Genomic DNA, 16,759 nt, shown 5'->3' with positions numbered 1-16,759 from the left:
AACCACCAAATTTATTTGTGAACGTTTGTGCTATTCCACATATTTCATTATCATTATTTTTATTTCTAGCTAATTCTTCACCGTGAATCTGTTTATCTATTATATCTCTAATATAATTCAACCAAACATGTTCAGTGGCTTTTTCTGTATTTTTTTCATAAAACCTACATCAGCTTTTTGAAATGAATCTCTAAAATTTCTTATCCATTGTTTGTATCAAATTACTATATTTATTTCCTTTACTTGATTTTAGTTTTTTTTATTTCTTTTATTATATATGGCTTTTGAGTCTATAAAATCTGGCATAATTTTGTAAATCAACAGAAACAAATTCATCACCTAAATCATCGACAGCAATTTGTTTTTAAGTTAACAGATTCCATTAAACCATGAGTACCTTCATATCCTTTTTCCCCAAATTTTTAATTTAATACCACTGAATTCAACAGGATATTTACCAACATGTTTAAAATTACCAACAGGTCTTAATCCAAAGAGAGTGTTTTCACTATAATTGATAAATTCTAATATTCTTTCACTTGTATTTATTTTTTAACGTCTTTGACTTTTAATCTTTTCTTTCTTTTTCATTATTCTCTAACAAATTATAAATTTCTGATATACTTAATGTGTAATCTCTTTTATCACTATCATATTGATTAACTGTTGAAGGATCATTAAACTCTTCTAAATAATGTTGATTATAAGGAATTATTTATGTTTCAGCTTTTGTACTTTATTCAGTACCTTTTATCACATTGTACTCTGATCACTCAATTCTTTGGTTAACCTGTGCAACTGCACCAAAACTGGTTGATCTTTTATAAATTTTTCGTATTCCATTCTTAGTTGTTTTTGTCTTAATTTTTTCTTTTAATTGTTCTTTTACTCATCTAATTCGTCTAGCTTTTTTAACAAACTCTGACTTAGATTTTGGAACATTTATTAAAGGTTAAAAGAATGTCTTTTTTAGATCAGTTTATCATTTATGTTCATTGTCAAGGTTCAGTGTTTATGTCCTATGTTGATGTTCATCTTATGTTCAGCATTGATGTGCATCATTATGTTTAACATTTATGTTCGTTATTTATGTTCAACATTTGTGTTTAATGTCTAAAAAATTCTTATTCTTTTCTCAGTATTTACCATTATTAATTAATCTTGGTGTATGTATCGTAATAAAAGGATCGTTATTCCAACATTTACTACATGTTTCTTTAAAATCATAGAAAGTTAAACCATGACAATCAAATTCATGATAACAATGGTCTCAATCTGCATTATCTTCTCTGAAAACATTTTAAAAATTAAGATTATCACTTATTAATTATTTCATTATTTTTGGATTTGTCTGACTTTAATAAAAAAATCTATTGATTTGTGTCTATTTCTAGTGAAATATTCTAGGACTGTATCTTGAGTTTCAAGAATGATATCATCAAAAACTATAACTGAATTATTTTCACATTCATCTAATCGAATGAGTTCATCCTTATTTTCAGTAAAAGTAGCAATCTTTTCATTAATTTTATCAACACATTTTTCACATCTTTTTATAAATAGTTGATATTTAGACTGATCTGTACTTCTATAATAAATATACAAATGATTAATTTTTCTCCAATTTAACTGTCTTAGAGCTAGAGTATAATTATCAATCATTAACATTGCTTTTTCTCAACTGCCAATCCTATTATAGAACATCAAATAAAATTTGGTGAAAAATCACTGCGTTTATTTTTTATTTCTTTTCTAGAATTCTCATTATCCATTCCCTCTCAGTCATATATTTACATAAATTTTATTAATATAAATGAGTAGATTTTTTCATTTTAGTGATAATTCATCTGTTCTGCAAAAACAGTTAGCTGTACAAATATGAGAACCATTAAAAATGCATCACTGCTTAGATGTTATTAACTTTTTAACTCCAGATATTACATCAACAAATAAAAAACTTTTGTGACAAAGAAATAATAGAGATTCCTGTTGGTCTGTATAGTTTAAAAAGTTCAGAAAAATTTATTCAATCAAAAAAACCTAATACACATACTAAAACAGATCAGTTTGAAACAGAGTAATTATTGAGAGTGGTGTCAAATTATTTCTGGATAAAGTAGGTTGTATTGCTAGAGATTTACGATTTAATAATCAAATTATTGAAGCTAATCATTAAACTATTGCTAACGATGTTCCTAAGATTATTCCATTTGAATTAATAAATATAAATTTTAATTTGGTTGATGAGGCATTTGCTAAACGTACTGATCATTTTCATAGAGGAACTAATATTATTTTTTCATTTAAACCAAATGCTGAATATGGAGGACCAATAATTTATGAACCAAATTATCCTGCATATATTCCAATTTTTGATCCTATTCAGATTTTAGAAATAACTGTAACTGATGAAAACGATAATTTCATTGATGTCAATGGTGACAGTGTAATAGTAATTTTAAAATGGAATTAATAAATTTTTCCTTAATAAATCATGAACAGAATCGAGAATTTCCAATTTTACTCATTTCTGGTTAAAAAAAACAAAAGATAATTTAAATTGTCTCAACAAGGAAACAGAAATTACTATTGCTGATGGTTGAATTCATCCTAATTATTCACAACTTTATATGCATATGATGTCATTCACAAAGATAGAACAGATTTTTCAGTGTATGATGGGAAATCAAATATTAAACTAATTGATAATTATGGGTTGAAGTTATCTGACATTCTTAAATTAGAAAAGAAATAAATATTTGTTCCACAACAGAAGATCATTTAATCCATCTTTAGCTCTTTTTCGATTAACTTCATCTCTTTCAAATGAATTAACTGTGGAAGGACATATTCTTAGCAATGGTGAATTGAAGACAAACAAAATGAAGTACTTCATCATTTAGAATTATTGGAGTACTTTTAAGGATTTCAAAGAAATAATTTGTGATGGAAATTTAACAGGTTTTCACTTGGAGTTCAAAAAAGATCAAGAAGATTCTAATCTTAGATGGGCTAGTAATAATGATAATATTACACTTTCAGAAGAAAAGAAAATTGTTACTAAAAGTATGGAAATTCGTGTTCCTGTTGTTAAATATGAACCACAATACTCACTTCCGCTAGAAAAAGGAAGATTGAAAAATCCAAAAATTCCAATTTCTTGTTATGTACCACAGACAATTGAAATTACAGGATTAAATGGAAAAAGAAATTTTGAACTAGATATTATTAATTATAATAATTCTGCTGAATTTGATGTATCATACCTTAGTTTTGTTGTTTTCTAAAATAATCAACAAAATGATCAGTTAAATGATTCTTCTTTATTTGCTCATGTTAAATTATAAAATATCTACGAAAAAAAATGGAAAAAATGAAATTTTTCCTCAAGAATTTTGAAAACTTGATCCACTGAGTAATTATTTAAAAGCGACGAATAAAGTTTAAGAATAACACATTTAAATAACGATGTCAGTGTAAGTCCATTCAATTTTATTGCAAACTATCCATTCTACATTATAAATGTGTCTAGAAGAATGAATGTTTTAAGGAATTTAACTTGTGATTCACAATATACATTATTATCTGAACATTTTGAAATACAAAAATTTATAAAAATTAAAAAAAGATTTAAAGAAATTAACTTTATGTTTACATTTCCTTTTGAGGTGTTTCCAGAAACATAGAGGGTACAAAAACAGAAAAATTTAGATTTTAAAAATTAAAACCTTTGATAAATATAGATTTAAATAATTAAAACGTTTGATAGAAGCTTTAATTTTTTTAAATCTAAATTTTTTCTACATAAATAAAAGCAAAACAAAAAGAACATGAATGGCAGTGTTGAAAATTTAGTAACTGAACTTAACAATTATAGCAATAGTTATGCAAGAAATAATCTTAGAATATTTCAAAAGCTGGAATTTTATTGAGCAAATATGGTCAAAAAGTTATATTATTACTTTTAGATGATAACATGAAATTACTCTTCCAGACTGTTACACTGAAATCTTTTCAGAAGACAATGATAAATTAGAGAAAAATTGTTGGATTAAATTTTATGTATAAGAGGTGTTCAGAAGTTAACGAGCTGAAGGCATAATTACATAAACCAATACCTGTATGTTAGAAGTATTGACCCTGGCTGTTGAGACACTTGTCCCACTGTGACACAAGATAGTGAATGGCTGTCTCATAAAATTCCTGGGGCTGTGATGTTAACCATTTCCACACGTACATTCCACATCGTCGTCAGAGGTGAATTGTTTGCCTCTCAGAGCCTTTTTAAAGGGGCATAATCACAGGGAGAGAGGTACGGACTGTATGGAGGGTGACTGAGAACCTCCCATTTGAATTTCTGCAGGAGTACCGCTACTGCATTGGCTGTATACGCTTTGCACTGTCATGGAGCGGAATAATCCCACACATGAGATTGCCAGGTCGTTTTGATTTAATCGCTTAGCGAAGGATGGTCAAGGTTTGCAAGTAACACTGGACACTCACTGTTGTCCTATGGTGCAGAAAGTGAATGAGAAGGGGCCCGTCTTGGTCAAAGAAGAATGTCGACAAAGCCTTTCCTGCACTCGTGTGGAAAATGACATCCAGCAGTACATGTGGAACTGGTTAACATAGCAGCCCCAGAAATTTTATGAGACACTCATTCACCACCTTCCGTCACACTGGGACAAGTGTCTCAATAGCCAGGGTCAATACTTCTAACATGCAGGTACTGCTTTTTGTAATTATGCCTCCAGATCGTTTCTTTTTGAACGCCCTTGTGTTAGGTAAAAAACAAAGGAAAGGTCATTTGGTTCATGTCATTGCGTTTAAATAAATTTAAGAATTTTCGTATTTTTTAAATCTTTAACTGAATAAATGTAGCTTGTAGAATACTAAATTTTAACAAAGTAATTTTTATTTTTTTAATTAAATGAAAATATTGTTTGTGGGTTAAGATAAATTTTTAGCTGGAGGATCTTGGTTTTAAAACAGGAAATTTTTAAAAAATGTTCTGTTTGTGAAATAAAAATATTATTTAATTTTCGTATGCCATCAGTTCCTGTATGTGAATGTATGTGATTGTGAAATGAAAATATTATTTAATTTTCGTATGACACCAGTTCCTGCATGTGAATGATCAATGCCGATTGTCGATTGTCGGACTCTTGGCGAACAGTCCCAGAAATTTAAAGGCAGGCAATAAATGTGTGAGGTAGGGGGGGTTTTTAGGAAGTAGGTTGATATATGAATAGTGCTGGGCATGTGGTACTTGTAGGCGCTAGTTTTTGGATCTGAAAGGGATAGGATCGCCAAGTCCTGATTTAAACGTTGTACAGATTCAAAGTGCGTGCAAAAGTCGTTTTACCAGATTATTTACCACTACTTTACATAAACATGCGGACTGGCTGTATGGATATGAAATAAGAAATGCTTTCTTCTGTCACCAGTGTCAGATAATGAATGTTACAGAACGTCCTTGGATGTGTAACAGACATTAAACACATAGCTGACAAAGTTAAAAAAAACATAAATTAAATGAACCACACATAAACAGTAGCATCGAATTCGCTACACTTGACAAAGCTGATATGAGATGTCAGCTGGATACAACTTACGGAGTGAGGACAGAGAAATTTAATGAAGAGATTTCTATGAATCGCTACATCCTTAGCAAGTTGGTCAACTGTATCCAAGTTCTAGAATAGCTCTGGAATAGAGCTCAACATAAACATCATTTCCGCCCTTTTTATTCCTCATGAAAACCACACATTGCATGTTGTACCACCATACAGCGAGACCTTCAGAGGTGGTGGTCCAGATTGCTGTACACACCAGTACCTCTAATACCCAGTAGCACGTTCTCTTGCACTGTTGCATGCCTGTATTTGTCGCGGCATACTATCATAAGTTCATCAATGCACTGTTGGTCCACATTGTCCCTCCTCAATGGCGATTCGGCGTAGATCCCTCAGAGTGGTTGGTGGGTCACGTCGTCCTTAAATAGCCCTTTTCAATCTATCCCAGGCATGTTCGATAGGGTTCATGTCTCGAGAATATGCTGGCCACTCTATTCGAGCAATGTCGTTATCCTGAAGGAAGTCATTCACAAGATGTGTGTGATGTTCTTAGGTTAGTTAGGTTTAATTAGTTTTAAGTCTAGGGGACTGATGACCTCAGATGTTAAGTCCCATAGTGCTAAGAGCCGTTTGAACTAACGTAACTATGCCGGTATGTGAGAAATAGCGTACTGTAACCAAGTTTCTAATTACAAAAAACGTGCCTCCAATTAAAATCCACACAAGAATGAAAGCTGTGTACGATGATGACTGTGTCGACATCAATTACGTGCAGCGTTGTGTTGTTGGTGTTCGTAATGATCGGAACGATGGGCCTAACCTCAACGTATGTACAGAGATATTTGTTTTGCAAATAAAACCACCTCTTTTTGCTGCAACTGCAGTTTATTTCTCCCAGCCACGTTGCGCCTTTTTTTCTTTTTTTTTCAGTGGGATCTAGAACAATATAGTTTTGTTCTACCATGTGTTATTTTTATATTATCAAACAGCTCACGTCGCGTTTTAAAGACGTAAATATTGTGAGTACGTTACGTGTTTCCTCCTGTTTGGATTGTCTACCATAATGAACTCACAATATTTACGTCTTTAAGAGCACAGTGTTCGAGCAAATATCTATAACTAGTGGCAAAAGAGTAATAGTGCACCACAAAAATAAGGATAAACATGTTGAACAGTGCGAAAGAAAAAGTACGGAATATAAAAACGAGCGCTTGTTTCGGAAATGAAGTGGTAGGGCGACCTTCAGACCAGATGAGAGGAAACGCAGATGCCAACAAACTGTAACTGATTACTTATTCACATAAAAACACAACGGTAACTGTTTGATAATATAAAAATAAAACATGTTAAAAAATTATACCGTTCTAGATCCCACAAAAAAGGCGAAAAGAATCTGGGAGAAATAAATTACAGTTGCAGCAAGAAAAGGCGGTTTTATTTATAAAACACACACTTCTGTGCATGTTGCGGAAGATGGCCACGGAAACAAACTTTTATGTACAGAGGTCAGAGTGTTTTCAGAACTTAAAGAACACCTTGGAGGACTTCACTTTGATAGTGATGAAGCGGTACAAGCACAGGTGAGGCTCCTTCAACAGTCTACAGCGACGATACCAACAAACTGATCCCTCTTTTGGAGAATTGTATTTGTCATCAGGATGACTATGTTGAGAAATAAATATATTGATATGAAGGAAAAAGATGTTGAATGTTAATGAAGTTTGTTTTATTTATAAATCTTCAAGAGTTTTAATATTTAAAAAAATTCATTGCATTACTTTACAGCTCGCCTTCCTATATAACAGGTATACAGCGTTAATAATTCTTTATTCACAAAAATATATATAAAATCGTAAACATAAAAGCTGTAGTACGCAATCGACATTAACATGTCATATTTTTCCGAATATATTATACCTACAAGAAATTGATAAACGTAGTAGGTGACTATGAACTAAGCAGGTTAACACCTAGCAATAATAACACAATAATAACTACGAAACAAATATGAACGATGACTTTAAGACGAAGTTCGTGACGTTACAGGAAGAGTGCCAATCCCGATGCAGAGTCCCTACTGCCTGTCCAAAAGCGCACTGATAATGTTTACTGACGTGCTGAGAATGGAAATGAAGGAATGGTCCGTCACGGTCTGTTCTGTCCAACCGACTTTGTATGGGTGAGTATACTATGGTACGTACCACCTGCAAGTTTTCCCGTGCATTAGACAGGAAATCATGTGTACCGAGTCAAGTGTATTACCCCATTAATGATAAGTTAACTCTGTCCTCTTACGCAGTGTTCTAAAATTATCAAATTTTGTTCAATAATATTATATAAGTTGTACGCTACGTATGGTCGCATTAGCAAGTTCATAGATCGTGGCTGGACAACAATTTGAGTATACTGTAGAGCTACATATAGATAAATACAATGGTAGCGATGATTAGTTGGGTTGGTGCATAACTTCGCAGCGTTTTTCCATAAGTTTAAAACAGAACATATATACATAACAGAGAGTGTAATCAATATCACTACATCACTATTTAGAACAGTCTGCCAACACTGGGACAACTTCTCGATTCTGCGACTGTAGAAAACACGTGGTTTGAGGAAAACTCGTCGAGCCTTGTTCATAGGCATCTTTATCCGGAAAGGAAATTCCGTGAAGGTCATTCAACAGAGAGTGGAAAAGCGGAAAATCTGAGGGTGCAAGATTAGGTGAATAAGGTGTGCGTGGAATGACCTCCCAACCCAACTCTTGTATAGCGTTTTTTGTCAGTCTAGCAATTCGCAGTACACCACACGGTCGCTATTCCACCAGATGCATGACATGTTTTGTGGATGCGCGAAGGTCTTTGTACAGGGAGTTGTTACTTTGTTCAGGCTTTACCATACCTTTATTTTCCTTATGTTAGCGTAAAGATACCATTTTTCGTCACCAGTAACTATACAGAATAGAAATCTTCAGTTGAAACTTCCGGGCTGAGAGGCCTTGGTCGACGTATAAAATTTCTACCTAACGTTTCGTCTCCATCTGCGGAAGACATCTTCTAAGGTAATCCGGCTACTGCCACTGGAGGCTCCAGGTACTCTCGTATTTATAGAGCGCGTAGACGGCACCACCATTCGTCACGTGATGCCGACGGTATGCCTATCTTGGAAGGCGTCATCATTCTCGATTAAGAGTAATCGATTGTCATTCTGCTGGCGCAACGTCGACATCCATATTATGTCCAACTTTAAAACTTCCTCTTTTCTACTAAATGCGATTTCCTGGACGTGTCGGTAATTAAACGGGTGGATGGGACGCTGGGCCACAAGGTATATAGAAAGAACACTCACACGGATCGATACCTCCACAAGGAATCCAACCATCATCCTATGCAAAAGAGAGGTGTCATGAAAACCTTGGTGGATGGAGCCAACAAAATCTGCGAGCCGGATCACTTACAAGATGAACTGGATCACCTACGGTAAGCCTTTATGAAAAACGGATATACCAGCAAGGAAATTGATCGAGCCCTCCATCAAAGAAGAAATGAAGCCAGAAGTCCAGAGCAACAACAGTCACCTACTGGAAAAGTTTTCATTAATAAGGTCTCGGATCGTACCGGAAAGTTCTGGCCAAGTATGGGATCGAAACAATCTTCAGACCACCAACAAGAGTAAGGAATATTTAAGAACTGCAAAAGACGTCCGACATCCCCTAGCAACACCTGGGGTATACAAAATTCCATGCAGTTGTGGACAGTATATATTGGAACAACGGAAAGAAGTGTAAACATCCGCTTAGCCGAACATAAAAGAAACTGTCAGGACACATCGAAAAATCGGCCGTAGCTGAGCATGTTTTTCGACATGGGAATCTCGAAATTAAATTTAACGAGACAAGCGTTCTAGCACGAACATCCCATTATCATGCGCGCATATGTAGAGAAGCAATAGAAATTCACAAACACCATAACAATTTTAAGAGAAAGGAGGAAGTTTTAAAGTTGGACGAAATACGAATTCGACGTTGCGCCAGCAGAATGACAATCGATTACTCTTAATCGAGAATGATGACGCCTTCCAAAGATAGGCATACCGTCGGCATCACGTGACGAATGGTGGTGCCCTCTACGCGCTCTATAAATGCGAGAGTACCAGCAGCCTCAGTGGCAGTAGCCGGATGACCTCTGAAGATGTCTCCCGCAGATGGAGGCGAAACGTTAGGTAGAAATTTTATACATCGATCACGGCCTCTCAGCCCGGAAGTTTCAACTGAAGACAACACCGGTCGTGAAAGCCTACATTGTAAGAATAGAAATCGTCGGCGTTGTTCATGAATCAATGGATTACGCGCAAGCGGAGATGCACATAGGCCCACCCGCTGATTTTTGTGATTTTGGCTTAGAGAATGCAGTACCCAATAACCAGATTTGTGAACCGTCCCCATTGCATGCAACTATCGCACGTGGTAGAACGGTCACATTTCATCTCATCCGCCAGTACTCGAGTACACTGACAGGGATCATTGTGGATTAAATCATTTCAAGATATTCACCAAACACCGAACGTCTTCCTAGACGTGCAAAGTCACTAATGTCAAAACGATCCTCCTTTAAGCGAGAAAACCATTTTCATACCGTGCTCTGTCCAATGGCATCATCGTCATGCACGTCGTAAATATTTCTGGCTGCCTCCGCTGATGTCACCCCTCTACTGAACTCCTTCTCTACCGTCCACAGCTCCACTCACTATCTACAAACGACAAAATGACAGTATATAAATGCAAATACCAAAAGTGAACCAAAAATAAAAAATGACAATCGATAAAAGAAAAGCATAGCAGCCGGAATACCAACAAGCAAAACAGAAACGCTATGAACGTATGTCCCAACCGAATAGTTTTGTCGCGTGTTATCTTGATAGAGTGTATTTTGTCGAGGTGTTCTGCCAGCAGTATATATTTTCATACAATGAAGGCTTTCACGACCGGATATTTCAGCTGCCGAGAATTCTTCCGGGTTGTATGGCTGTGGTCCATGGAACTCTTCTATCCCTGACGTTTCGTCCAAAGCTACGCTGGAAATCTACGGAGGTGCTCCTGGTTGTGCTGAGTCTTACGATACTGCGAAAAAACTTGGCAGGAATGTAGCCTCTGCACACGATTGCTAGCAGTCGTGGTCACCTGAAGGTACAGTCGCAAGAAGAAGTCCAGATGGACACGTTACACTACCGAGAGGTAAGACCATCGTGTTCAGCGTATGGCTCTGGCGCATCGTACTGCATCTGCAGCAGCAATATGAGCAGCAGTTGGCGCCACAGCGACACAATGAACTGTTCCAGATCGCTCACTTCAAGGACAGCTCCGAGCCAGATGATTTCTAGCGTTCCCCAAACCTTCACCGTTTACGATTGCAATGGTGTCAAGCGCGAGCTCATTGGACGGCGGAGTGGAGATCTGTTGTGCTTTCTGATGAAAAACGGTTCTGCCTTGGTGCCAGTGATGGCCGTGTGTTGGTCAGAAGTAGGCCAGTTGAGGACCTGCACCTAATCTCTCTGTGTGCTAGACACACTGGATCTACACCTGGAGGTATGGTCTGGAGTGCGATTTCGTATGACGCGCCTTAACTGCAAATTTGTACGTCAGTCTGATGATTTGACCGTCGAGCTACCATTCGTAAACAAAACTCAAGGGATGCTTTCCAGCAGGATAACGCTTGCCCCCACACCTTCATTGTAACCCCACATGCCCATACAGAGTGTCGACATGTTGCCTTGGCCTGCTCGACCACCAGGACGTATGGGACGTCATCTGAGAACTCCAGCGTTATCCACAAACAGCATCAACCGACGCTGTGCTGACCGACCACGTGCAACAGGCATGGAACACCATCCCACGAATTTACATCCAGCACCTGTACGACACAATACACGAGCTTTACGGACTTGCAATCAACGTTCTGGTTGTTACACCGTTACTCCGTTAATCACTAAATATGTCTCCTAGACATATATCCCGAAAGTTTATTAGTCCACATTAATTATTTCTTGGTGCTTGGATTTTTTTCCGTCAGTGCACCTGCAAAATGTTTAACGAAGCTTACAATATTTTACGAAGATTAGTAGTAAGCAGCAATGGAAATGTTTTTACTTCAGGCCAGCAGTAAATGCTTTCTAACTTTTTTTAGGAAATTGTTTCGCTTAAATACTCACATGTTTTTTCGATCCTTAGCAGCGGAACAGAACAGGGGACATTCTTTATCGCGTACTATACAGCGGCATATACATTGAGGAGCGAAATTATTATGACCTCTACTGACCGCGAGGTCTAATGCCGTCTGATAGCATTGTGGGTATGTGGCACGGTAAGGAAAGTATAGAGACCAATGGGGAATCATTCAACCGACGACACAGACCACAAATGGGGAAATCCATTGACAAAAGCGATTTTGACAAGGACAGATTGTTGTGAACTGGGGCGTGAGAACGAGCATTTTGGAAACGGCGAAGCTCTTTAGTTGTTCACTGATACTGTTGTAAGGGTTTACGAAAAGTGATTGATGAACGGTGAATCCATGAGTAGGCGACAGGGTGTTGAACCTCACCACATAATGTAAGTAGTGGGGCAACAGCAGCATCAGTCGTCTGTCATCTGTTTTTGATTTGAGCGGCCAGTGTCGGTTGGTCACAGTCAGTGTGCTCCCTGCCGCCGTTGGATAAGCAGCTGCAGCTTCAAGTCGTATACTCCTAGCTCACTCATTTGTTACATAGTTTAATTCTTAATTTCTTTGCGTGTTTTTGGTACTTGCATTGTTTAATTCATAAATTTCGGGCGTATTATAGTATTTGAAAGTTGTAGCATCGCGTTTTAGTACCCGAATAGTATAAAATCGCGTAGTCTCCTTCCGCCGCCGAGCAGTGTGTCAGCAGTGCACAAGTGGCAGCATTACTGCATTTACTAGGCAATCTTGTATTTTAATAACCGTTTAAAATTTGTGTCGTTTTGTTTGCGCTCTCTGTAGATTAGTTCAGACGTTCTTTGCACAACAGTTTTTAGCATGGATAGGGACTGCAACTGCTGTGTTCGGATGCAGGCTGAGTTGGCATCCCTTCGCTCCCAGCTTCAGGCAGTGTTGGCTTCGGTCACACAGCTTGAAGCTGTTGCCAATGGGAATCACTGTGGGGGTCCGGATGGGGGTTTGTCGGGGACGGCCAGCTCGTCCCACGCATCCCTCGATCGGACTACGACTGTGGTTGCCCGGGATACTGCCCGCATTGAGGCTGATCCCTCACCTGTGGTAGAGTGGGAGGTCGTCTCAAGGTGTGGCAGGGGGCGAAAGACATTCCGGAGGGCTGAACGGAAGGCCTCTCCAGTATGTCTGACGAACCGGTTTCAGGCTCTGTCTCAGGCTGATACTGATCTCCGGCCTGACATGACTACTTGTCCTGTTCCAGAGGTTGCCCCTCAGTCTGCAAGATCCGGGCAGTCGCAGAGGGTGGGCTTACTGGTAGTTGGGAGCTCCAACGTCAGGCGCGTAATGGGGCCCCTTAGGGATATGGCAGCAAGGGAGGGGAAGAAAACCAAAGTGCACTCCGTGTGCATACCGGGGGGAGTCATTCCAGATGTGGAAAGGGTCCTTCCGGATGCCATGAAGGGTACAGGGTGCACCCATCTGCAGGTGGTCGCTCATGTCGGCACCAATGATGTGTGTCGCTATGGATCGGAGGAAATCCTCTCTGGCTTCCGGCGGCTATCTGATTTGGTGAAGATTGCCAGTCTCGCTAGCGGGATGAAAGCAGAGCTCACCATCTGCAGCATCGTCGACAGGACTGACTGCGGACCTTTGGTACAGAGCCGAGTGGAGGGTCTGAATCAGAGGCTGAGACGGTTCTGCCACAGTGTGGGCTGCAGATTCCTCGACTTGCGCCATAGGGTGGTGGGGTTTCGGGTTCCGCTGGATAGGTCAGGAGTCCACTACACGCAACAAGCGGCTACACGGGTAGCAGGGGTTGTGTGGCGTGGGCTGGGCGGTTTTTTAGGTTAGATGGCCTCGGGCAAGTGCAGAAAGGGCAACAGCCTCAACGGGTGCGGGGCAAAGTAAGGACATGCGGGGACCAAGCAGCAATCGGTATTGTAATTGTAAACTGTCGAAGCTGCGTTGGTAAAGTACCGGAACTTCAAGCACTGATAGAAAGCACCGAAGCTGAAATCGTTATAGGTACAGAAAGCTGGCTGAAGCCAGAGATAAATTCTGACGAAATTTTTACAAAATTACAGACGGTGTTTAGAAAGGATAGATTGCATGCAACCGGTGGTGGAGTGTTCGTCGCTGTTAGTAGTAGTTTATCCTGTAGTGAAGTAGAAGTGGATAGTTCCTGTGAATTATTATGGGTGGAGGTTACACTCAACAACCGAGCTAGGTTAATAATTGGCTCCTTTTACCGACCCCCCGACTCAGCAGCATTAGTGGCAGAACAACTGAGAGAAAATTTAGAATACATTTCACATAAATTTTCTCAGCATGTTATGGTCTTAGGTGGAGATTTCAATTTACCAGATATAGACTGGGACACTCAGATGTTTAGGACGGGTGGTAGGGACAGAGCATCGAGTGACATTATACTGAGTGCACTATCCGAAAATTACCTCGAGCAATTAAACAGAGAACCGACTCGTGGAGATAACATTTTGGACCTACTGATAACAAACAGACCCGAACTTTTCGACTCTGTAAGTGCAGAACAGGGAATCAGTGATCATAAGGCCGTTGCAGCATCCCTGAATATGGAAGTTAATAGGAATATAAAAAAAGGGAGGAAGGTTTATCTGTTTAGCAAGAGTAATAGAAGGCAGATTTCAGACTACCTAACAGATCAAAACGAAAATTTCTGTTCCGACACTGACAATGTTGAGTGTTTATGGAAAAAGTTCAAGGCAATCGTAAAATGCGTTTTAGACAGGTAAGTGCCGAGTAAAACTGTGAGGGACGGGAAAAACCCACCGTGGTACAACGACAAAGTTAGGAAACAACTGCGAAAGCAAAGAGAGCTTCACTCCAAGTTTAAACGCAGCCAAAACCTCTCAGACAAACAGAAGCTAAACGATGTCACAGTTAGCGTAAGGCGGGCTATGCGTGAAGCGTTCAGTGAATTCGAATGTAAAATATTAGGTACCGACTTGACAGAAAATCCTAGGAAGTTCTGGTCTTACGTTAAATCAGTAAGTGGCTCGAAACATCATGTCCAGACACTCCGGGATGATGATGGCATTGAAACAGAGGATGACACGCGTAAAGCTGAAATACTGAACACCTTTTTCCAAAGCTGTTTCACAGAGGAAGACTGCACTGCAGTTCCTTCTCTAAATCCTCGCACAAACGAAAAAATGGCTGACATCGAAATAAGTGTACAAGGAATAGAAAAGCAACTGGAATCACTCAACAGAGGAAAGTCCACTGGACCTGACGGGATACCAATTCGATTCTACACAGAGTACGCGAAAGAACTTGCCCCCCTTCTAACAGCCGTGTACCGCAAGTCTCTAGAGGAACAGAAGGTTCCAAATGATTGGAAAAGAGCACAGGTAGTCCCAGTCTTCAAGAAGGGTCGTCGAGCAGATGCGCAAAACTATAGACCTATATCTCTGACGTCGATCTGTTGTAGAATTTTAGAACATGTGTTTTGCTCGAGTATCATGTCGTTTTTGGAAACTCAGAATCTACTATGTAGGAATCAACATGGATTCCGGAAACAGCGATCGTGTGAGACCCAACTCGCTTTATTTGTTCATGAGACCCAGAAAATATTAGATACAGGCTCCCAGGTAGATGCTATTTTTCATGACTTCCGGAAGGCGTTCGATACAGTTCCGCACTGTCGCCTGATAAACAAAGTAAGAGCCTACGGAATATCAGACCAGCTGTGTGGCTGGATTGAAGAGTTTTTAGCAAACAGAACACAGCATGTTGTTATCAACGGAGAGACGTCTACAGACATTAAAGTAACGTCTGGCGTGCCACAGGGGAGTGTTATGGGACCATTGCTTTTCAAAATACAGTATATATAAATGACCTAGTAGATAGTGTCGGAAGTTCCATGCGGCTTTTCGCGGATGATGCTGTTGTATACAGAGAAGTTGCAGCATTAGAAAATTGTAGCGAAATGCAGGAAGATCTGCAGCGGATAGGCACTTTTACTTCTGTAAAATATCTGGGAGTATGCGTGCGGAACGATTTGAAGTGGAATGATCATATAAAATTAATTGTTGGTAAGGCGGGTACCAGGTTGAGATTCATTGGGAGAGTCCTTAGAAAATGTAGTCCATCAACAAAGGAGGTGGCTTACAAAACACTCGTTCGACCTATACTTGAGTATTGCTCATCAGTGTGGGATCCGTACCAGATCGGGTTGACGGAGGAGATAGAGAAGATCCAAAGAAGAGCGGCGCGTTTCGTCACAGGGTTATTTGGTAAGCGTGATAGCGTTACGGAGATGTTTAACAAACTCAAGTGGCAGACTCTGCAAGAGAGGCGCTCTGCATCGCGGTGTAGCTTGCTCGCCAGGTTTCGAGAGGGTGCGTTTCTGGATGAGGTATCGAATATATTGCTTCCCCCTACTTATACCTCCCGAGGAGATCACGAATGTAAAATTAGAGAGATTAGAGCGCGCACAGAGGCTTTCAGACAGTCGTTCTTCCCGCGAACCATACGCGACTGGAACAGGAAAGGGAGGTAATGACAGTGGCACGTAAAGTGCCCTCCGCCACACACCGTTGGGTGGCTTGGGGAGTATAAATGTAGATGTAGATGTAGATCACCCACTCTGCATTGTTGCCAAATTTATTCAATACGGTGGTCATAGATGTGGCAATGTCGAACTGGTTTCATGGTGGTAAGTTCAAATTTTGGCGGAAAAATTGGCCAATTTGGCTACCTTCACTTACCTAACTCCACCACCCTTCCTTTTCTCTTCCCCTCCCCATCCTCTCCATCCCCTCACCTCCACTCTCCCATCTACAAATTGGCAGGAAAAGAACTCAGTCTTTGCTGGGCAGCCAAGTAAGACAAAGATAAGTGTTTATTTTGTATATATTGCTGCATCTTCCCTCCTCCTCCTCCTGTGACGTAATCCAAGATCGGGGCCCAGGGAAAAATGGCTGGAAATTCTCTCAGTCTGTGTCTAGCTGCTGGACT

At 39.3% G+C, this 16,759-nt stretch overlaps 1 protein-coding gene across 1 annotated transcript in view; it reads left to right on the top strand.

Annotated features, from left to right (window-relative positions):
• LOC126124765 (estradiol 17-beta-dehydrogenase 2-like) overlaps positions 1 to 16,759 on the top strand; it is a 138,462-nt gene that overhangs the window by 48,826 nt on the left and 72,877 nt on the right. Inside the window, exon 4 of the mRNA XM_049915112.1 lies at positions 7,623 to 7,755. Coding sequence (XP_049771069.1) covers positions 7,623 to 7,755 — 133 coding nt within the window. The remainder of the gene's footprint in view (positions 1 to 7,622; positions 7,756 to 16,759) is intronic.

The sequence above is a fragment of the Schistocerca cancellata genome, unplaced genomic scaffold, assembly GCF_023864275.1.
Source record: "Schistocerca cancellata isolate TAMUIC-IGC-003103 unplaced genomic scaffold, iqSchCanc2.1 HiC_scaffold_426, whole genome shotgun sequence".
In the NCBI taxonomy this organism is placed as follows: domain Eukaryota; kingdom Metazoa; phylum Arthropoda; class Insecta; order Orthoptera; family Acrididae; genus Schistocerca; species Schistocerca cancellata.
The sequence above is the reverse complement of the archived record's forward strand: the minus strand, read 5'-3'. Positions and strand labels throughout refer to the sequence as shown.